The following is a 24,170-nucleotide window of genomic DNA, read 5'->3' as shown; positions in this document are numbered from 1 at the left end:
TCAGAGCTTTGTCCAATTAGAACCCTTTGACTATTCGCGCCTCACTTTGACAGAGCTTTGTCCAATTAGAACCCTTTGACTATTCGCGCCTCACTTGAATTGTCCAATCAGAGCTTTGTAACCATTCGCGCCTTGTTTAAATTATCCAATCAGAACCCTTTGACTAATGCTTTCCCGCGCTTCTTGCTATAAAAACCCATCTTACCAACCCAGAGGCGCGCAAGTTTTCCGAGAGACTTGGTTGCCCCAGGTACCTGTGTTTAAATAAACCTCGTGCTGTTGCATCTGATCCGTGGTCGCTGCGTGCTCCTTGAGCCGGGGGTCTCTCCTGAGGGGAGACCTCTCCGGGGGTCTTTCAAGACTTGGGGAGGAAAATAAGCATATTTATATCTATTCAATTGTAGTCACCAGCACTGGAAGACTGATGGCATTCAATACACTTTTTCTGACACATCCATATGCCTGCACACACATAATTTGTTTTACAAACATGTTAGTGTTGGCATGTGAGTTGCTTTTTGCACTTAAGAATTTATCATGAAAATATTGAATGTATCTGCTGTCCTTTTTCAGCACTATATGGTCAAATATTATTACTTAGTACTTATTTTATCAATCATTAGTTATTGCCTTCATGAGTAATATTGCTTGGACCTGTATAAGATTATGCATGTGCATATTACCTACAAGATATAGTACTTCTTTGTAATCATTGTCAAAGAAAGTGCCACATATAGTGACATCAACATTGGATACATTCATACAAGCTAGACATCAGGACCATTTTCTAGCATCCATTTTTTAAATTTGTTAATCTATATTTAATTATAAACAACATCTTAATACCTCAAAAAATTATGTGTGGTATGTGTTAGTGACTTATGGACATGTTTTCTTGCTCTAGCACATCAGTTTTCTCCCATGAAACAGTGTCTTACAGCCAGGAGCTGGGATGACAGTCAGGAAGATGTGATCTATCACCTACCTGTACCTACTATATAGCTCTGAGGATAAAAGCAGGCTTGTGATGAAACCCCACCTTTTATGTGGGTACTAGGGATTCAGGCTCAGTTCCTCAGGCTTGCACAGCAAATTCTCTTAACCAACTGAGTCATCTCCCCAGCCCTAAACCACTTTTATTTCTGTATTGACTAATATCCATTCTTTTATGTGCATGTTTATTTTTCTCTTGGATGGCTTTGATGTTTTCTTCTACTTGCCTACCTGTCTTCAGTTTTGAACGGTTTTCCATTCACCTCTAGAATAACAAATGTTAACCTTCCCATCTAATCAGATGTAGACTTAAGTATGTATGTATATACATTTGGGGAGACTGGTTCTTTTTGAATTTTGCAACAGGATCTTTCTTTTATGTAGCCGTGGCTCTCCTGGAACTTGCTATGTAGACCAGGCTGGATTCAAACTCAAACTCTTTTCCTCCCAAGTGCTGAGATTAAAGGTGGGCACCACCGAGCTAAATCATAAGTCAGATCATGCTTATAAGTTTGCTATTGTTTTCTTTTATGTGGCAAGCTACTTGCATCACATGCATCTAATTATGGAGTTTTTCTTTTGTAAATTTTGCTTTTACAGATACTTTTATCCTTTATTTTGTCATTTCTTCAGTCATTATTCTAAAAGATAAGCTGATATTTGTGTCCTCTTGGTAAAGATCATGTGCACTATAGACTTGGTAAATTCCACTAAATGTGTTCATATGCAGTGAATGAGTCACGTCCCCTCAGTGGCGACAGAGTGTTTTCTGGCAGAATTGGTGTATAATTCAGGAGGACTGACAGGAGTGATTCAGTGTGGAATATGATTCTGTATTTGTGAAATCATAGCAGTTAGTTGTGTGGAAGGCTGTGATAATGGAGTGAAGAGAAATTTAGTTCTTCAGAAATAATAGTCAGGCAGATTAGTAAGGAGAGGGGATTGTGTTCATTACCGTGGCTCAAGTGTTTCATGCTTAGCATATTGTACAAATAACCTATAGGATGCCCATCTCTCTTGTTGTGGTCTTTTTTGTTTTGTTTTGTTTTTTGAGACAGGGTTTCTCTGTGTAGCTGTGCACCTTTCCTGGAACTCACTCTGTAGCCCAGACTGGCCTCAAACTCACAGCGATCCGCCTGCCTCTGCCTCCTGAGTGCTGGGATTAAAGGCGTGCGCCACCACCGCCCAGCTTGCTGTAGTCTTTAAAGAGCGGTGCTTGAACGGTGGTGGTGTGCTCATGTCATTACAGCAGCAGATTTGTCTCTGCTGTGTGAGGTGAAGATGGGCTCTAGTGCCACATGACCACTGAAGTATTTCCTGTGCTATAGTGAAAGACCCTGAGCCTTCAGGTCTACCCCCCACCTTGGGAATGAGGAACTAAAACCTGTACTAAAAGCAGAATTGCTGAACCATTGTTCAACCACAGTTAAGATTTCTGTTAAGATATGTTGCTCAACCATAGTTAAGATAATTACTGTGTTCCGGGGAAAAACAACTGTAACCTTTGCCCATGCCCTGATGTGTAAATGCCCCCAGATGTCCTTAGAGAAACCTCAACTGAACCTAAGGCAACCTTTAAAGTAACCAATCCTGTAGAGCCCCGCAATCTTATGTGAAGCTTATGTGGTTTGGGCCTATAAAAAATTGTACGTGACTGCAGTTTGGGGCTTCTCTTGCTGTGTGGAGAGGAGACAGCCCATTTGTACAAATGCCTGAATAAATCCTCTTGTTGCTTGCATCAACTAGACTGGAGTCTGGGTTCTTAGGGTGTCCACCCGAGAAGGTAGTACCCTGAGTCTGGGGTCTATCAATAGTAAATGCTGTTCTTTAGAAATACAAATTGTCCATGTTTTCCAACAAGTTACCTGAGCATAACCTCTTGATCATGTGAAAGTACATTGAGAAATGCACTTTCCACTTAATTCCATGATGATTACATTTTAACCATTTTCAGATTATTTACATTAACCTGTGATGTGGGAAGACCTTTCTGTGTTTTATTTTTTGACACACCATCTCACTGTGTAACCCCTAGTGGCCTGGAACTTGCTATACAGACCAAACTAGCCTCAGACCACAGAAATTTGCCTACCTCTGCCTCCTGAGTGTCGGAATTACAGCCATGTGCCACCGTGCCTGGCAAGACAGTTTTCCTTTGATGAGCTGTCACTTTTGAAAACGTTTTTTAACCATTAGCAAGCATTATTTATGCAAAGTAACAGTGATGTAGCTTGCTTTATGTGGCTATGATAAACACTGGAGCCCAAGGAAGGAGGAAGGAACTTGGAGGAGGAAAGGGTTTACACTTCAAGGTCACATGTCATCAATGTTGGAATCCTTAGGCACCTAGAGAGGCAAGAACTGAAGCACAGGCCATGGAGGAATGCTGCTTACTGGCTTGTTCCTCATAGCTCCCTCAGCCCTCTTTATTATACAGCCTTGGGCCACCTTCCCAGAGGCAGCACTATCCACCATGGGCTGGGCTCCCACATAATGGTTAAAATGTCACAGTCATCCTTACAGGACAATCTGATACAGGAAGCTTCTCAGATGAGTTCTTTTCTCAGGTGAGTCAAGTTGATAACATCAGAACCAATACAAATGGGTTTGTTGTGATATGTGTAGCTGAGCTTATTCTGATACGTTCACTTTTCTATGCCCATCTATCTGTCTGTCTATCTATCTGTCTATCTATCATCTATCTATCGATCCATCTATCTATCTATCTATCTATCTATCTATCTATTTATCTATCTATCAATATGGGGTCCCTCTACATAGCCCTGGATTTCCTGGACTAACTATGTAGACCAGGGTGGCCTCAAACTCACAGTGATCTTCCTGCCTCTAGCTCCTCTGTACTGGGATGAAAGGCCTGGCTTTCAATACTTCATTCTTAAAAGTATATTTTGGAAGCTGGAGGGATGGGTTAGCAGATAGGAGCACTGGCTCCTCCTCTAGTGGACCCAGGTTCAATACCCAACATCTGCATGGTAGCTCACAAACCCCCAGTAACTCCAGTTCAAGGCAATCCAATACCCTCTTCTGCTCTCCAAGAGCACCAGACATAATGCAAGCTAAACACCACACATCAAAATAATAACATTCAAAAGGTTTTAAAAGCAAAACTCTGGACTCCTTACTTCTAATTCCTCTAGGAAATAAGCATTATGCTGAAAATTAAGCTAGGTACAGCTATCAGCCTCCTCCAATTCTCTTCTCATTGCACTGCAAATGTCCCTAAGGTCCAAAGTCTCCATAATCCCAGGAGACAGAGACCAGTGAGACATCTGAATAAACAAGTACAAGAGTACAAAGAAAGCTCACTAACTTAATTCTGTAAGATTTGTTAAAGCAATATTCATTTCTCATTGCTGTATATGTGTGCATGCCTGAGTGTACGTATGTGTATCACAGGCATGAGCCTTTGGAGGTGAGAAGAGGTGCCAGGTCCCCTGCAATTGAAATTACAGATGGTCGTTAGCCACTGAGCCATCTCTCCAGTCCCTTGTTTTGGTTTTAAATTAGAGCAAATGTTGAGAAAAAGTGAGAAAGAACTCCTGACAGTGGAAGCTGCTCCAAGGGAGAAATACCAGTAGTGGTACAGATAAATGGTGATGTCTATTTACATCAAATCAGGTAGTACTTTCTCCTTTTGTTTTAAGTCTGAGTCATTGATGTTTATAATATGCCCATCTACCAAATGATGGCTTCAAGTTGGGAGGGCAAAAAAGTGGCTTTTTGTCAATATTGTATTTTCATACTGGTGTCAGTAGTAGGTTTCATCATTGTATAAGTACACTAATTCTCTTCTGTGAACAGAAAAGAAAATACTTTTGGATCCTGTGTGTGTGTGTGTGTGTGTGTGTGTGTGTGTGTGTGTGTGTGTGTGTGTCTGTGTAGGTGGATGGCCTTGCATTTGCAGAGGTCAGAATAAGACATCTGGCAGTCTGGTCTCATCACTTTTCTCCCTTGACATGGGGTCTCTCACTTAATCTGCAGTTAGGTTGGCAGCAGATGCAGCTATCAGTCTTCTCCATTTCTCTTCCCATCCCACTACAAATCACTGGGTAACAACAGGCTCACATGTAGCCTCCTGCAGCTTTGTATGTGAGTGCTGGAGATTTGAACTCATGGCTTCATGCATATGTGGCAAGCACTTTTACTCACTGGGCCTTCTCCCAAGCACTAAAACCACTTATATACTGATATTAAATTATCCGTTGTGTGTATGTTAGTTTTGATAGGAAATCACAACATGTCCACACCGTTGGGCTTTCCGGGCAGACTGCCTAGTTATTTCCGGTTCAAAATAGCCATTTCCAAGTCAGAACATCTCGAGTGGCTAGGACTCCATGGCTTTACATGGTTGCGTAAAGAGTGCGCAGCCATGTAATCTACGCGCATGTGTGGAGTAGCCATATGCGGTCCTGTACGCATGTGCGGCTCACTCTTTAAAAAGCTGGCGCCATTTTACACAGGTCTCTCTCTCTTCTCTTCTCTCCTCACTCACGTGTGTGCTTCACACAGGCCTGTCACCTCTGTCCTCTATCCTATATTAATAAACAGCTCTTCTGTGGATTTGTCGTGTTCGGGACTGTTCCTCACGGGTAAGAGCGCCACTAAATAACAAGTTTTTCTTATAACATTCTTTTCCTGCATATTCTCTTAGAATTTGACTTCTCTTCAGACTACTTGTAGATGAGTACATGTTAGCTTTTTCATTGCTCTCAGGACAGTTATAAGTACCATATTCTAACAGTAGATCTGATCACATTTACAGATGTACTTAGTTTTCTGTGTCAGAGCTATTATTACATGCTTCACTTTGTTATTGTTTGTTTCAAGCCAGGAATTGATTTTTTTTTTTTTTACATTTTATTTATGTGTGTGTGCATGGGAACAGAGTCAGCTTATGCTAAATTAATAACAACAACAGCTGAATCCCACTTGATCGGGTGAGAACCTGGTAGCTGCTTGGTCCTATAGGCTGGGTGTCTCAGCAGTCAAAGCAGACCACCGGAGCCAGAGTAGCTGTCTCTCACAGGGCTTGATGCATCAGTAGGACCGGTGTGGTATTAAGAGCCTGGAAGGTTCATAGAGAACTGCTCATCTTTGGTCCATAGTAGAAACTTAAAAATACTGGTTCTGAGATGGTAAAGAATCAAGAACATCACACAAACCAGCTCTTCAGTGAGAGGAAATGCAGAGAGAGCCGAACGTGAGTAATCTTCCTTCTGCCATACCCTTTTTTTAAACTCACTGCCACCAGAAGATGCTATCCACAGTTGGAGAGGGTCTTCCCTCTTTAGCTGAGGCTCCCTACTCAGGCAATTCTAACTGTGGCAAGTAGACATGCATCATTGTTAGTGTTCCTCTAATTTGTTTAAACTTCTACTGTTTAATTGACTCACAATGTAGAGATTTACTGTCTCATATTGCACTGGACATTTTTCATCTTTACTGGTCTTTTGTTTCTATTTTATTGTTTTCCAATTTTACATTTTTATGGGTATTGTTTAAGTCTGTGGGAGTCTGTATGTGTATGTATGGTGATATTTTATTTGTGTACTCCAGCAAATCTTAGCTGAGGGTCAGAGGAAAAAGCTAGCCACTATATTAAACATAGAAGTCAAGCAATGGTAGCATACACCTTTAATCCTAGCATTGGGGAGGCTGAGATTCATCCGGATCTCTGTGAGTTCAAGGCCACACTGGGACCAGAACCAGGCATGGTGGCACACACATTTAAATTCCAACACTAGTTAACCATAAAGGTCTGGAGGTCTGTACAGACAGACAGGAAGTGACAGAGCTGGGCAGAAAAAGGAAGTGATATAGCTGAGTGGACAGAGGAAGTCAGATGGCAGGCACAGAAAGGATATAGGAATGAGTATACAGGAGGTAGGTCTCCCTCTGGAGGTTAAGGTGTTGGTGAGGTGAGGTTGGCTGTGGCTTGTTTTATTCCTTTGATTTCTATTTTATCCTCAATATCCGGCTCCAGGTTTTTATTAATAAGACTATTTAGCAATTCCTCACATGCGGCTGATAGATAATTACATGTCCACACGGTTGGGCTTGCCTGGCGGACCGCCTAACTTTCCGGTTCAGAATAGCCATCTCCAGGTCAGACATCTCACGGGACCAGGACTCTGTGGCTTTACGTGGTTTCGTAAAGCACGCACGCAGCCATGTAATCTACGCGCATGCGTGGAGTACCCACAGGAGTTCCTGTATGCATGCGCAGCCCAACCTTTAAAAAGCCGGTGCCATCTTGCATGAGTCTCCCCGCCCTTTATCTCCTCACCCACGTGTGTTTCACGCAGGCCTGTCACCTCTATCCTCTTTAATAAAACTCTCCTGTGGTCTTGTCGTGTTCGGGACGTGTTCCTATCGCTGCTTAAATACTAACATTGGTGCTGTGCGGGAACGGGCCTGGAAACCCGGGAACCAGGACGGGAACTGCGCTACACACACCAGGAACTCTGCTCCGTTCGCGACAGATCACTCTCCATTAGTCTGGTCGCACAAATCCACATGCAACACCGCTACTGATTGGTGAGTTTTCCCCTTTTCTTTACTGGCTATGGTCAGCCCCCATTGTGGGCCCGGATTTCCAGCCACCTCCCACGTCTGCAGCTTGAGATATTTCGTGAAGGGACCTCCACTGTCAGATCGTCCTGGGGGCTGTGTGAAGGTCTTTGCTCCGGATCATGTTTATTTTTCGTTTTTGTCTCTCTGCTGCAGACATGGGAAATAAGATTTCCAACTTGATCAGCCCTACTTAAAGATTCCTAAGCTTATCCGTCTCTGTACTGAGAGATGGCCCAAGTATGCTTTCAAAAATAACAAAAATCCCAATCTTTTAAGGGAGTTATCTAATTCTGGCCAGCGAACAGGCAAATGGAAAGAGTTGCTCTTTATCTTAGCTTTCTCTCTCTAAAAAGGTAACCATGGCTTGTGATTCTTCCACCAACCAGCACGCACCTTCAGCTGGCCGCCGCGGGTGGTGGCAAGCCATGAGAAGTGCGGCTTTCCACTATTGATACCACCACGATTTTTACAGTGAGTCTGCTGTTCTAATGGCTGAAATCTGAGCTATATGTTTGCGACGGACAATCCCAGGGGTTGTCCAGGTTGTGCTGGCAAGGCAGGCACATTTTTGCTCGGAGCAAAAATGGCTTCTGGGGTCTACCAGGTGGATCCACGGCAGCACAGTCGCAGCTCCTCCCATCCCTTGACGAAAGGGGGGGGGGGACTTTAGCTGAGCTTAGATCTTACTTCATTCTCAGGACGCCTGAGTTGAAGTCTGATCCCGGTTTGTTATTTTAATGTTTTTATTTTCCACTCAGTTACAGCCATGGGACAGAGGGCAGATACCACCCACTTACATTGGCAGATGGGGCGGGTACTGGTAAATCTGGCCACTTAACAGCTTTGCGGTACCGGTAAACCTGACCACATAACCGTGTGGCAGGTACTTCAGCCAGCAAACGGGAAAATAAGAGTTGCTTCATCTCCAAGCTTTCTGCTAAAGCTCTAAACCCTTTCTTTCCTTTCCCACTAAGGTGTCTGCCACGTATAACCTTTTCTGTCTGACTTTCGCGCCATTGGTGGATGGGCTCAAATGCACGGGCTTGGGCGGTTTCTAAGACTTGCCCTAACTTACCTTAACTCCACCCACTCATTCTCAAACTGCCTTGAGAACCACAGACGGGTCTAAAAGCAACTGAGATCTAAACAATTAAGTTTACAATAATCGGGATGACTCCTAAACCAAAGAAATCAGCTTATAGCCTCAAGCAAGTCTTCCAAAGAATCAGTTTACAGTCTGCCTACTGGCAGATCTTCCAAAAGCTGTCCTTAAGCCACCAATCGTCAGGAAAAATTCAGGACATAGAGTAAAATCCATCTCTTGTTCCCGGCTAAAGTTAAGTATCTGGAGAACAAGGTGCCTGACCCCACGGGCAAAAGAGTCATCTGTGGCAGTTAAGGTGTGCCAGGAAAGAGAAGCTCGAAAACAAAATTGCCAAATGCTGGCACTCGCTGACTCCTGAAAGCTGTTGGATCCCTGTTTTAAATGAAAAAGGCCACAGGCTAGGGAATGCCCTGCCAGGCCATCAACAGCCTTGTCCTTGTGCTTCCTAGAAAGACAACCAGTCAGCTGACTGCCCCCAGGCACCAAGACGCATGGGTACAGCAAGCTAAGACCTCCAGCAAAGCTAGGCTTGGCTACAGACACAGCAGGGAACCCAGAACTCAGCAGGGAAGTGATCAGTTTCATTCCTTCTGGACACCAGAGCCATTGACTCAGTCCTGGGAGTTTTAGGATGTCACTCCTCCTTTCTATTGTCGGGAACAGAGGACAGCCTTACTTACCTCACCAGATTTAATTGTACTTTCAGAGTTACTTAATGAGAAGGATTTCCAACTAAGATAAGAGCTTATTGTCTCACTTTAAAGTTACCGCCTGTGTTTCTCATGTGCATACAGACCGGGCCATGATCTTTGCCTTTTCCCTAATTCAGAAAAATAAGTTCTCTTCCACTCTCAAGCTCCAGAGGACACCGGGATCCACAGACTTGTCACCAATTCCAGAGGAATAAGGTATCACCCTTCCCAACTAGGGCCACATAGAGCCGGAGGCAAAAGGGACCATCAAAATATCCAGGCAGGAAGGATATAACAATCTATCACTGTTCAATACTCAGCAACTGATCACCTGTGTTTCCCAAATGCTAAACTAGCAAAACAAACAGGTGCCTTAAATAAACTGCCTTAAATAAGGCTTGTCTCAGATAAAAATTAAGCAGAGTACTAAAACATCACAACCATCTTTTTAACATGTCTCCATCCAGACAGGCCAGATCTACCTCAGATAAATGTCAACTCCAAAAACAAAACAATAATGAGTCTTTTGTCTAAGCTTTTTATGTCACCAGTGTTTTGTCAGATAGAAGGTTCCCAGCCACACCATGGAGGATGAACACAGCTACAGGACTTCATCCCTGGACTTCAGGAGACAGCTTCCCCATCTCCCCCAAGAACCAATCAACGTCCACCATTCAGCCTGAAGCAGACTTTGAGAGAAACGGTGTCCCATACCCATCTATCCACATTTTTTTCTTTTTTAAAACATGAGAGTCGGGAATGATAGATAATTACATGTCCACACGGTTGGGCTTGCCTGGTGGACCGCCTATTTCCGGTTCAGAATAGCCATCTCCAGGTCAGACATCTCACGGGACCAGGACTCTGTGGCTTTACGTGGTTTCGTAAAGCACGCACGCAGCCATGTAATCTACGCGCATACATGGAGTACCCACAGGAGTTCCTGTATGCATGCGCGGCCCAACCTTTAAGAAGCCGGTGCCATCTTGCATGAGTCTCCCCCCCCTCCCTTTATCTCCTCACCCACGTGTGTTTCACACAGGCCTGTCACCTCTATCCTCTTTAATAAAACTCTTCTGTGGTCTTGTCATGTTCGGGACGTGTTCCTATCGCCGCTTAAATACTAACAGTGGCAAGCCACAAGAATATGTTATGAAGAATTTAGCCAAATATTAAAGCTATACCTTGATCAGGCCAAGGGTCAGTCAAGTGGGAAGCCATCTAGCATGGACTATTTTGTGTTACACCGCTTAATATTCAGCTGTGCCTTGCTATGAATTTCTTGTGCTCACAACCCATAGAATGTGTGTATGAACTTCCTGCTTGGGCCTGTACTTGGATAAGGTCACACAGGCAAAGCCAAGCAGGCAGTAGATGCATAGCTTTGTTCCTTGTGCAAATGAAGCTCAGACCATCCTAGTGGTTCTCCAGAGCAATTGACTGAGAACAAAAGAGGTTTTTACATATCAAGGTGGAAAGTAGGGTGCTGCAACATTCCTGAGGAGGCAGAGAACCACTTGGCCAGGGGAAGAAGAAACAGGCATTTTCTGTAGATGCAGACAGAATGACATGACCAGAGAGAAGGAAAGGACTCAGGTTTTGTAGATGGTAAGGCAGAACTCTTTAGAATTCATCAGAGCCAGGAGTAGAGAGTGAGTAGAGATGGAGGGCAAAGAAACAGAGGACGAAGATGAGGCTGGAAGCATAAGCGCTTAGTTGTTAGCAGGATTATGAGAGGACAGTAAAAGAGAAGACAGAGGAACTGAGTGTCAGGATGGAACTGAAGCTATGTAGACAAATTTTCATCCCAGAGAAATAAAGTAGACGGAAAAAGAGCTTGGTGTATCTAGATTTATTCCTGCCCTGAATGCCTGACAGAGCTGTAGCTGTTGTGAGACCAAAATGAGCCACCTTAGAAATAAGACCAAAATGCTTTACTAAGGCCTAAGATTTCTCCTTTTAGGTACAGGCCATGAGTTACTAGAACCAGTCAGTCCAGATTCCAGAAACCAGGAAGTGTAAAAGTACAGAGTCACAAGGTAGTCACGAGGTAATAATGACTGAGGGACTATAGAATTTCTGCTCCCTGGTTCCCTAGGTAACTGACCATAAAAATGCCCCCACCTGAGGACAGCCAATGAGAGATGGTGGCGGGCAACCACTCCCTTAGAAGTAAAGATTAAGCCATGATTTCTAGAAAGTCCCTAGAAGCAAGCCCATCAGAATTGTACCTGTACTAGCACTCCTAAATGATGTAACGTTGTGGGTTGTTTTTTTTTTCTTTAAAAACTGAGCTTGCACAGAGGTGGGCACTTCCTCCAGCCTCCACTGCATTGGATCTGCTGGACGAAGTCCCTGCCTAGGCTTGTATTGCTATTGGATATCCCAAATTAAATCTTGCTTTTGCATTCTGGTACGCTCGTCCTCAGTGGTCTCTCTGGGGGTCACGATCTGGGCACAACATTGTATAGACAGAATTTTGTCTTAGAGGAATAAAGTTAACAGACATGAGAGCATAGTGTCCATAGTTTTTCCCTCAGATATCCCATGACGGGTGTAGCGTCGTCCCAGGACTCTGGGCAATCCACAGTCTTACACGTATGCATTTCTCATACCAGTTCATTTGTTTATTTTATTCTTGTATATCTGGCTATTTTCTAGAGAAAGAAGAGGAGTGATGTTGGATAGGGGAGGGAAATCTAGGAGGAGATGAGAGAAGGGCAACCATGACGACATATATTGTATGAAAAAATTATTTTCAATAAAAAACAAAATCGGTAAAAAATAAGAAAATTTAAATTTAAAATTAGGGTGGTACAAAAAGTGACTAAATTCACATATCAAGTGCTGGGATTAAAGGTGTGGGCCACCCACCACCCAGCCTCAATACATTCTTATATGTGTTAACACAGTGATTATGGAGACTTTACAAATTCTATGTTTCAGGCCACTCTATAGTGAGATCTCTACAGTGAGTGTGGTCTATAAACGAACCTGGGATGACTGAAAGCTTTGTAAGATTCCCTATATGTCTTAGCCACTGTTCTATTACTGTGAAGACACACCATGACCATGGCAATTCATATAAAGGAAAGCATTTAATTGGGGCTTGCTTAGAGTTCACAAGTTTAGTCCATTGTTAGCATGAAAGGGAGCATGGCAGCATGCAGGTAGACATTGTGCTTGAGAAGGAGCTGATTGTTCTACATCCAGATCAGTGGCAACAGGGAGAAGGGAGACACAGTGGTTTTGTCTTGAGCATTTGAAACCCCAAAGCCCACCCCCCAGTGACACACTTTCTCCAACAAGGCCACATCTCCTAATCCCTGTCAAGTAGCACCACTCTCTAAACCAAACATTCAAATATGTGAGCCTATGGGGTGCATTCCTATTAGAACCAACCCAATCTACTCCCTAGCCACCATAGGCTTGTAGCCATATCAGAATGCAAAAATGCATTCAGTCCAATTTCAAAAGTCTCCATAGTTTGTAACCGTTTCAACACTGTTTCAAAGTTCAAAGTCTCTTCTGAGATTCAAGGGGATCTCTTAACTGTAATCCCCTGTAAAATAAAATAAAAAAGCAGACCACATACTTCCAACATACAATGGCACAGAATACACATTACCATTCTAAAATGGAAGAAAGGGAGCACAGTGGGTTAATACTAGACCAAAGCAAGATTGGAAACCAGCAGGGCAAAGTTCAAACTGTTCAAATTCTACATCTTTTTTCAGCTTTGTGGACCAAAGCACACTTCCTTCTCTTGGGCTGGTTCCACACTCTGTTAGCAACTCTCCTCTGTAGGTAGTCCACAACTCCGGCATCTCCAACATCTTGGGGGGTCTCCAAGGCAGTCCAGGCTTTATCTTCACAGCTTCATACAAAAGCTTCTCTGGGCCTCCAGGCAGGGACACATGCTTGGCCTCAGCATCTTCCTTAGCTGTAGAGGGTGTTCTTTTTCTGTGGTCACAGTGACTGTACCTGAATCTACTGCTGTTTCAACCAGTAACTGAGGCTCCACAGTTACTGGCCCACTTCTCTGGCAGTGACCCAGCAGGACTTCTACTTTCTGCTGGATCTACCTCTTGCTGCTGCCAACAGATATAGTTTTTAACTAAATCTCTACCATTCTATTTCCCAATAGAGTCTCAGGAGTCAGAGGCTGGGATGAAAACCTATTGGCTCAGAGAGGTTGAGGAGCAACTAGCATCTCTTCCATCCTCCAAACCAAAAAGGACCACCACACTCAAAGTCCTTCCCTACTACTTCCTGGTGTCTCTTTATCCATTTTCTGGACTCCCTCTGACTCTATGATTACTTTCTGTCAACTAGTTGCTGGCTCCACCTCCTGTCCCAAGGTTGATTTTATTTAATTAATGCAAACACAAATTCCGGGTTCACAGTGTTATCATATATGCAACAAGAAGGAGGTTCCAGAATCCTTTTTTTTTATATCCTTGATTCTAAAGCCAGAACTGAGTTGCTAAAGCTGCCAAGTTCATCTGCTTGCTGGGGCTGGAACATGGCCTCTTGTTAAAATACATTTTCATCAACTTTCTGTTTCTAATGATTTTCTTCACTGCCTAAGCTTGGCTGTCCTGGAACTTGTTCTATAGACTCAGCTGGCCTCCAACTCAGAAATTTGCCTGCCTCAGCCTCCCTGGTACTTGGATTAAAGGCATGTTCTACCACACCCTGTCCTGAACTTTTCTTTGATTCCTTTTCACAGGTTGGAAGCTTAGCTAGGTGGAGTCTTGTCCTGAGGTTATCCTTTATTACATTTAGGATAAGACTTTTTTATAAACTTTTATCTCTTTGAGCACTGAACTTAGCTCCATTATACTTCCTGGTGCTCCTTTTCTCCTCAAACTGTACATTTTGTATTTTTCCTTTTTCAGATTACTCCTTTTCATTATTGAGTTACATAACAGTATCCACTAATAATCACACAACAGTCAATACTAGGGTGCCTTGAAATCTTCTCTAGTAATTTCATCAATCCAAACTATTTTAATTTAGCCTCAGGCAGGTTTTTTTTTTTTGTTTGTTTGTTTTGTTTTTTTAAATAACAGGGGAAGAAAGCAGTTACATTCTTCTCCAAAATATCACAAGCACAATCTCTAGGCCACTTATTCTTCTCCTATGAAACTTCAAGCTGGACTATCATAATCTACATTACTCTCAGCACCACTGTCTTCCACACTCCTATTAGTATGCTGCATTAAGCATTCTGCCAACAAGGAACATGGTCAGGCCTGTAACAACCCCAACCTGGTACCAACTACTATCTTAAATCAGTGTTCTGTTGCTGTGTAGCCATATCATGACCGTGTCAACTCTTATAAAGGAAAGTATTTAATTGAAGCTGGCTTAAGTTCAGAGATTTAGTCCATTGTCATTGTGGGAACCAGGCACACATGGTGCTGCAGAAGTAGCTTGATACTTACTTCTACATCTGAATCCATAGACATTGAGAAAAGAGAAACATATTGGGCCTGGCTTTGAAACCTCACACTTAGTGACACACTTCCTCCAACAAAGCCATACCTACTCCCAACAAGGGCACACCTCCTAATTCTTGTCATGTAACACCATTCCCTCATGACCAAGCACTCAAATATATGAGCCTATGGGGGCCATTCCTATTCAAACCACCACAGACACCATGACAAAGGCAACTCTTATAAGACAAAGCATTTAACTGGAGCCTTGCTTACAATTTCAGAGAATTAGTCTAATATCATCATGACTGGCAGCATGAAGCAAGGGGAAAGAAAGGATCTGCCATGGGCTTTTGAAACCTCAAAGCCAAACCCAGTGACACAATCCCTCCAAGAAGGTTATACAACTACTTCAAAAAGCCATGCCTTCTAATCCTTCCAATCTTTGCAAACCATTCTACTTGCTGGTGACTAAGCATTCAAATATGAGCCTATGAGGGACATTTTAATTCAAACCACCATACTCTATATGAAGGATTTCTCTCCAAAAGGATTACTACAACATTTTAGGGCCCCCTAAGAACTAAAGGCTATCTATATTGCATATGTAAGGTTTTTCTCTAGTGTGATCTATTTTACATATTCTCCATAATGAAAAGAATGCAGAAGATTTTATTACATTACTTGTAGCTTTTCTCCCAAGGCTTTTATCTAGTGTGTTTCCTTCCATGTATTTGAAGAGAATTTCTAGTACTAAAAGCCACATCAATTCAAGAGTAGCTTCCCTCCATTATGACTTGTTGGGACATTTTCCCACACTCTCAGCATAATTGATTTCACTCTTATGTGGTTTGATTTCTGTGAGAACTAACGAAGAGAAGACTTTCTTATGTTACTTAGGAACATCCTTATTTGTTCTACTATGTGTTAGTAAATGTCTTTGCAAACGATATGGAAACAAAAATTCTTTCCCACATTGCTTACATAAATAAGGTTTGTCACAAGAGTGAAGTTGATTAGGAGTTGTAAAGCCTTTCCCACACATCTTACATTCATGGGGTCTGTTCCTGGTGTGGATGCGTTCATGCTTTTTAACCTGATCAGAAGACCAGAAGGCTTTCCCACATTGCTTACATTGGTAGGGTTTCTCACTGCTGTGGATTCGTTTCTCATGTTTTTTAAGATAATTAGGATAATGAAAAGCTTTCCCACATTGCTTACACTGATAGGGCCTTTCGCCGCTATGGATTTGTTCATGTTTTTTAAGATAATTAGAATAATAAAAACCTTTCCCACATTGCTTACACCGATATGGTCTGTCATTGCTATGAATTCGTTCATGTCCTCGAAGTAAATAAAAATGATGAAAGGCTTTTTTGCAATGCTTACATTCATAAGGTTTTTTTTCACTATGCATGATGTTATGTTTTCGAAGAGAACTCTTAAAACTGAAAGCTTTCCCACATTGCAAACACACATAGGGCTTCTCTCCACAGTGATTCCTTTCATGGCTCTGAAGGGAGGAAGAAGAAGCTAAATTCTTTCCACACTGCTTACATTTGTAGGGTTTTTCTCCAGCATGCACTCTATTATGCAATCGAAAGGAACCATAATCATTGAAAGATTTCCCACATTGCTGGCATACATAGGGTCTCTCTCCAGTGTGAATCCTTTCATGTCTTTTATGGTTACCAAAATGAGCAAAGGTTTTTCCACAGTGCTTACACACATAGGGCTTCTCACCAGTGTGAATTCTTTCATGTGACTGTAAGGAACTGGAATAAGTGAAGCCTTTCCCACACTGCTTACAAACGTAGGGATTCACACCACTGTGAATTACTTTATGTTTCTGATATTGACTCCAAAATGTGAAGGCTTTCCCACACTGTTTACATACATAAGTTTTTTCCCGAGTGTGAGTTAGTTCATGTGCTTTAAGGTAACGAGAAACAGTGAAGGCTTTCCCACATTGCTTACACACATAGGGTTTCACACCAGTGTGAGTTCTCTTATGTCTTAGAAGAGTAGCAGAACGAGTGAAAGTTTTTCCACAATGATTACAAAGAAATGCCTTCTCACAAGAATGATTTACATTATGTCTTGAAAGGGAACCTAACCGAGAAAAGCTTTTCCCACACAGTTTACACACATAGGGCTTCTTAACACTGTGACTCTTTTCGTGTGTTTGTAAAGAACTGGGATAGGTGAAGCCTTTCCCACACTGCTTGCAAATATGAGGTTTTTTAGCATGGTCATCTTCTTCATTCCTTTGACCAGATTGGCGACCAAGAAGGTCATCTTTGTAGTCCTTATTTTTAGACAGTTTATCTCCAGTGTGAGCCCTTTTATGTGTCCGAAGGGACAGAGGAGAACTGGAGCTGCCCCCAAACTCCTTATGTTTGTACAACTTCTGTCCAAATTCTTGGTCTTCATGAGGTTTGTGTCCTACCTGATGATTTGGGGTTGCACCTAGAGAAGAATGGCCAATGCTTCCTTCTCCACACACATGCTTCTCACATGTGGGAAGTCCTGGAGAAGATTTCAAGTTCACAGAAGGCTCTGGAATACAGCTGAAGAATTCTGTACACTGAAGACCTTCTTTATATTCACAGAATTTTGCTACCAGTTGGCTGCTGCAAAACAAGTGAAGAGTACATGACTAAGACTTTGTTTATTAATGACTGAACAAAAGGGATGTTGGGTTCATGCTGAGACAAAGTTTGTAACATGTTTGGACTGCAATGCTTTCCAAGACCACTTGAGGACAGTTAAAAGAGAAATATATGGTATTCATGTATGTCTCCTTGAGAATATTAAATATTCACATATCATCTCAACACAAATTTCAATCTAAAATCTTATGTGCATTTTGGATGTAAAATGGTATCAACCAAAACAATACTCTGTTTTCAAATATTTGCATGTCCATGAAATAAGCTGACATTAGTCATTCCCAACTTGTCCCCATGGCTTATGGATAAATCAATACAACATTGTTTTTAAAATGTGTTCATTTTCCCAGCACTTGATAGGCAAAGGCAGGCAAATCTCTGAGTTTGAGGCCAGCATGGCTACAAGCAAGTTCCAGAACAGCCAGGGATACAGAAAGAAAGCCAGTCTTGGGGGGAATACTGTGTTCATTTACTGTGTTTGTAGGTGTGCATGAGTGCTATGGTACAGGGGAGGATCTCAGGACAGCTTCAGAAGTGTTGTTTCCTTCCATGTCAGTGAAACAGGGTTTGTCTTAGAAGAGCATAGACTATATTTATTTATTTATTTATTTATTTATTTATTTATTTATTTATTTATTTATTACCAGAGCTGAGGACGGAACCCAGGGCCTTGCGCTTGCCAGGCAAGTGCGCTACCACTGAGCTAAATCCCCAACCCCACATAGACTATAGATAAGTGCCATTTTATGTGGGTTCTGGGAATTGAATTCAGGCCATTATGATTGCATGGTCAGCCCTATTCCCAGCTAGGTAATCTTTTGGTTCCCCCGCATAACATTTGAAATGATGAGGTATGCTCTGGTTAGTTTTCTGTCAACTTGACACAATGTAGAATCATCTTGGAAGAGAAATCTCAGCTGAGAAAATGTCTCCTTAAGATCATCTTTAGGCAAATCTGTGGGGGCATTTTTGTGATCAATCATCAGTGTGGGAGAGATTAGTCAAGTAGGAGTGGTATCTCCTCAAGCCTGCCCCCAGCACCAAGTGGTCCTCATTATATAAGAAAATAGGAATGGACCCAAACATTCCGCCTGAGGCCAACCCAGGGCCCAGCTGCTGATCCTGTGAAATCCAACAACTTGGAGGTGTTTGTGAGAATGTCCTATTGAACAACCTGCTCAGCTGAGATCCATTCAGAAGAGGTTTCAGAAGCCTACAGTCTGCAGTCTGAGGAAACAAGATCAGCTGAGGAGTTGACAAATGAGCAAAATGCAACCTGAGAACACAAAAGAAGGTGTCACCCAGCCACTGAACCAGATCACCAGAATCATAAGCCCAGCCTACACTAACTGGGAACAGGTAGGCCCCCATCTCCCGACCAGCAGACCAGGTCTCTAGGCCCTAGGCCCCAGCCATTGGAGTCTTGGAGTCCCAGGGACCAGACAGGACCTTTCCCTGTTCCCCCACCAAAAAACAAAAACAAAAACCAATGCCTACGAACCCAACCACTACCAGAGCCATAAGCCCACCCCACACCAATTGGGAACAATTGTTCCCTGAGACAGAACTCACTAACACTGATTGGACTAAGCTGCTCCTGAAGAAACAGAGCCCAACAGCACCAATTCAACCAAGAACTCCTGGTGGATGAAGACTATCAATTAGAACAATAGAGGCATCTTCAGACACAGACACCACCTGCACTGACTGGAGGAAGAGATGAGTGGATGCCAGTGCAAAAATATAGGCAACAACATAAAGACCTATATGACAACATCAAAACCTAGTGATTCTATACCTGCAAGACCTGAACATACCAAGGCAGAAGAAGCAGAAGAAATCAATCCTAAAAATGACTTTAAGAAGATGATAGAGGCCCTTAAAGAGGAAATGAAAAACTTCCTTAAAGAGGAAATAAAATATTCCCTTAAAGAAATGGAAGAAATAAACAAACAAAAAATTGGAAGAAGTCAAAGAAAGGCAAGAAAAAGTAATTAAACAGATGAAGGAAACAGTTCAAGATTTGAAAATTGAAATTGAGACAATAAAGAAAACACAAACTGAGGGAATGCTGGAAATAGAAATTCTGACTAAATGAACAGGAATTACAGAAACAAGCATAACCAACCGAATGCAAGAGATGGAACAGAGAATCTCTGATGCTGAAGACACAATAGAGAAAATAGATTTGTCAAACAAAACAATACAGGGGAAAAAAGTCATAACACACAGAAGGAGGAGGAGGAGGAGGAGGAGGAGGAGGAGGAGAAGAAGAAGAAGAAGAAGAAGAAGAAGAAGAAGAAGAAGAAGAAGAAGACAAACTCAAAGGCACAGAAAATATATTCAACAAAATCATAGAAGAAAACTTTCCAAAACTAAAGAAGGAAATGCCTATGAAGATACAAGAAGCTCACAGAACAACAAATAAGCTGGATCCCTCCACCCCCAAAACAGTCCCCTTACCACATAATAATCAAAACACTAAACATACAGAACAAAGAAAAAATATTAAGAGCTGCAAAGGAAAAAGGCCAAGTAACATATAACAGCAGACACATCAGAATAACACCAGATTTCTCAATAGAGACTATGAAAGCTAGAAGGTCCTAGACAAATGTTATGCAGACACTAAGAGACCACAAATGCCAACCCAGACTATTATACCCAGCAAAACTCTCAATCACCATAGACAGAGTAAACAAAATATTCCATCATAAAACAAGATTTAAATAATACCTATCCACAAATCCAGCCCTACAGAAAGCACTAAAAGGAAAAATTCAACCTAAAGAAGTTAAACACACCCATGAAAACTCAGGCAATAGATAATCCCACACCAACAAATACCAAAGAAGGGAAACAAAACATTACCACACACACCAAAAAAAAAAAAAAAAAAAAAAAAAAAAAAAAAAAAAAAAAAAAAAACTAACAGGAATTAACAAACACTGGTCATTAATATCCATTAATATCAATGATCTCAACTCACCTATAAAAAGACACAGGCTAGGGCGGTGGTGGTGCACGCCTTTAATCTCAGCACTTGGGAAGCAGAGGCAGGTGAGTTCAAGGCCAGCCTGGTCTACAAAGCGAGTTCCAGGAAAGGCGCAAAGCTACACAGAGAAACCCTGTCTCAAAAAAAAAAAAAAAAAGACACAGGCTGACAGAATGGATATGAAAACAGGATCCATCCTTCTGCTGCATACTTAAACTTCAAAGACAGATGCTACCTCAGAGTAAAGGGCTGGGAAAAGGCTTTCCAATCAAATGGACTTAAGAAGCAAGCTGGTGTAGCTATCCTAATATCTAATAAAATAAACTTCAAACTAAAATCAGCTGAAAAATCCACCAAGATGAAGTCCTGATTCTGAACATTTATGACTCAAATGGACTTAATAGATATCTACAGAATATCCCACCCTAACACAAAAGAATATACCTTCTTCTCAGCACCCCATGGAACCTTCTAAAAAAAATGACCACATGCTTGATCATAAAGCATATCTCAACAGATACAAAAACACTGGAATAACCTCCTGTATTTTATCAGACCACCATGCCTTAAAGTTAGATTTCAACAACAACAAAAATTATAGAAAGCCTACAATCTCATGGAAACTGAATAATGCCCAACTGAAGCACCAATGGATTAAGGAAGAAATAAAGAAAGAAATTAAAGATTTCCTAGAATTCAATGAAAATGAAAGTACAACATAACCAAATTTATGGGGCACTCTGAAAGCAGTGCTAAGCGGAAAATTCATGGCTCTAAATGCACACATAAAGAAGTTGGAGAAATCTCACACTAGTGACTTAACAGCACAACTGAAAGCTCTAGAACAAGAAGAAACAAACTCACCCAGGAGAAATAGATGCCAGGAAATAATCAAATTGAGGGCTGAAATCGATGAAATAGAAACCAAGAGAACAATATAAAGAATCAATGGAACAAAGAGTTCGTTATTTGAAAAAATCAACAAGATAGACAAACTAACCAAAAGACAAAGAGAGAGCACCCAAATTAACAAAATCAGAAAAGAAAAGAAAAGAAAAGAAAAGAAAAGAAAAGAAAAGAAAAGAAAAGAAAAGAAAAGGGAGACAGAGCAACAGACAACAAGGAAATTCAGAGAATCATCAGGTCATATTTCAAAAACCTGTACTCCACAAATTTGGAAAATTTGGAAGAAATGGACAATTTTCTAGATAGATACCACATACCAAAGTTAAATCAAGACCAGATAAACTATTTAAACAGACCAATAACCCCTAAAGAAAGAGAAACAGTCATTAAAAGTCTCCCAACCAAAAAGAAGCCCAGGACCAGATGGTTTCAGTGCAGAATTCTACCAGATTTTTAAAGAACTAATTCCAATACTCTTCAAATTGTTCCACACAATAGAAATAGAAGGAACATTACCAAACTCTTTTTATGAGGTTACAGTTATCCTGATACCCGAACCAAACAAAGATGCAACAAAGAAAGAGAATCACAGACCAATCTCCCTCATGAACATTAATGCAAAAATACTCAACAAAATATTGAACCAAATCCAAGAACACATCAAAAAAATTTTCCACCTTGACCAAGTAGCTTTCATCCCAGGAATGCAAGGATGGTTCAACATATGAAAATCTGTCAATGTAATACACCATATAAACAAACTGAAAGATGAAAACCACATGAACTTCTCATTAGATGCTGAAAAAGCCTTTGACAAAATCCAGCACCCCTTCATGATAAAGGTCTTAGAGAGATCAGGAATACAAGGAACATACCTAAACATAATAAAGGCAATTTACAGCAAGCCAACAGTCACCATCAAATTAAATGGAGAGAAACTCAAAGTGATTTCACTAAAATCAGGAACAAAACAAGGCTGTCCACTCTCTCCATATTTATTCAATATAGTACTTGAAGTTCTGGGTAGAGCAATAAGATAACAAAAGGAGATCAAGGGGATACAAATTGGAAAGGAAGAAGTCAAACTTTCAGTATTTGCAGATGATATGATAGTATACACAAGTGACCCCAAAACTTCTACCAGGGAACTCCTACAGCTGATAAACTCTATCAGTAAAGTAGCAGGATACAAGATCAACTCAAAAAAAAATCAGTAGTCCTTCTATACACAGATGATAAAAAGGGCTGCGAAAGAAATCAAAGAAACCTCACCCTTTACAATAGCCACTAATAATATAAAATACCTTGGGATAACACTAACTTAACAAGTGAAGGACCTGTTTGATAAGAACATATCTGTCACCATGCACAAAACTCAAGTCCAAGTGAATCAAAGACCTTAACATAAATCCAGTTACACTAAACTTAATAGAAGAGAAAATAGGAAGTACTCTTGAGCTTATTGGCACAGGAGATCACTTCCTAAATATAACATCAGTAGCACAGACACTGAGAACAATAATTAATAAATGATATCTTAAAACTGAGAGGCTTTTGTAGGGCAAAAGACACAGTCAATAAGACAGAAAGACCGCCTACAGAATGGGTAAAGACCTTCACCAACCCCACATCTGACAGAGCACTGATCTCCAAAGTATACAAAGAACTCAAGAAATTAGACATCAAAATACTGAACAATCCAATTATAAAAAAAATGGGCTAAAGAGCTAAACAGAGAATTCTCAAAAGATGAATCTCAAATAGCTGAAAGACATTTAAGGAAATGCTCAACATTCTTATTCATCAGAGAAATGCAAATCAAAATGACTCTGAGATACCACCTTTCACCTGTCAGAATGGCTATGATCAATAACACTAATGACAGTCAATGCTGGAGAGGATGCAGAGTAAAGGGAACACTACTCCACTGTTGGTGGGAGTGCAAAGTTGTATAACCACTGTGGAAATCAGTATGGCATTTTTTCAGAAAATTGGGAATCGATCAACCTCAAGACCCAGCCATACCACTCTTGGGCATATACCCAAGGGATGATCAATCATACCACAAAGATACATGTTCAACTATGTTCATAGCAGCATTATTCGTAATAGCCAGAACCTGGAAACAACCTAGATGCCCATCAACTGAAGAATGGATTAAGAAAATGTGGTACATATACACAATGGAGTACTACTCAGCAGAGAAAAACAATGACAGCATGAAATTTGCAGGCAAATGGACGGAACTAGAAAATATCATCCTGAGTGAGGTAACCCAAAACCAGGACAAACATGGTATGTACTTTCTTATGAGTGGATACTAGATAGAAAGCAAAGAACAATCAGACAGCAACCCACAGAACCAGGGAGGCTACATAGCAGGGTGGGGCGCCTAGGATGACTGTGGCTTATAATAAGTTTTGGTTTTACTCAATCACTGGGCATGCTTCAGTGAAACATGAATATTAGGATAAGAATTTGTACTGTATCAAGCTGATAATAGAAAATAATAATAATAATAAAAAAGAAAATAGCAAAAAGAAAGGAAGGAAGAAAGGAAGGAAGGAAGGAAGGAAGAAAGGAAGGAAGGAAGGAAGGAAGGAAGGAAGGGAGGGAGGGAGGGAGGGAGAAAAGAGTCTGAACAAGTCCTGGAGAGTAAAGTAAGCAGTTTCCTCCATGGGTCTCTGTCTCAGTCCCTGTTTCTGGGCCCTGCCCTGCCTTGTGTTCCTGCTCTGATTGCCCTTAATGGTGAACTGTGATCAGGACATG

At 41.4% G+C, this 24,170-nt stretch overlaps 1 protein-coding gene across 3 annotated transcripts in view; it reads right to left on the bottom strand.

The window, feature by feature from the left end:
* Positions 1-15,064: 15,064 nt before the first annotated feature.
* The window catches only part of LOC118571425 (zinc finger protein 878-like), a 35,448-nt gene continuing 26,342 nt past the window's right edge, over positions 15,065-24,170 (bottom strand). For all 3 annotated transcript variants that reach the window (XM_036170436.1, XM_036170438.1, XM_036170437.1), the window contains one exon: positions 15,065-17,461. In XM_036170436.1, coding sequence (XP_036026329.1) covers positions 15,721-17,461 — 1,741 coding nt within the window. In that variant the 3' untranslated portion in view covers positions 15,065-15,720. The remainder of the gene's footprint in view (positions 17,462-24,170) is intronic.

Source organism: Onychomys torridus, chromosome 21 (assembly GCF_903995425.1).
Source record: "Onychomys torridus chromosome 21, mOncTor1.1, whole genome shotgun sequence".
In the NCBI taxonomy this organism is placed as follows: Eukaryota; Metazoa; Chordata; class Mammalia; order Rodentia; family Cricetidae; genus Onychomys; species Onychomys torridus.
Note: the sequence above shows the minus strand (reverse complement) of the source record. Positions and strands in the feature narration are given on the sequence as shown.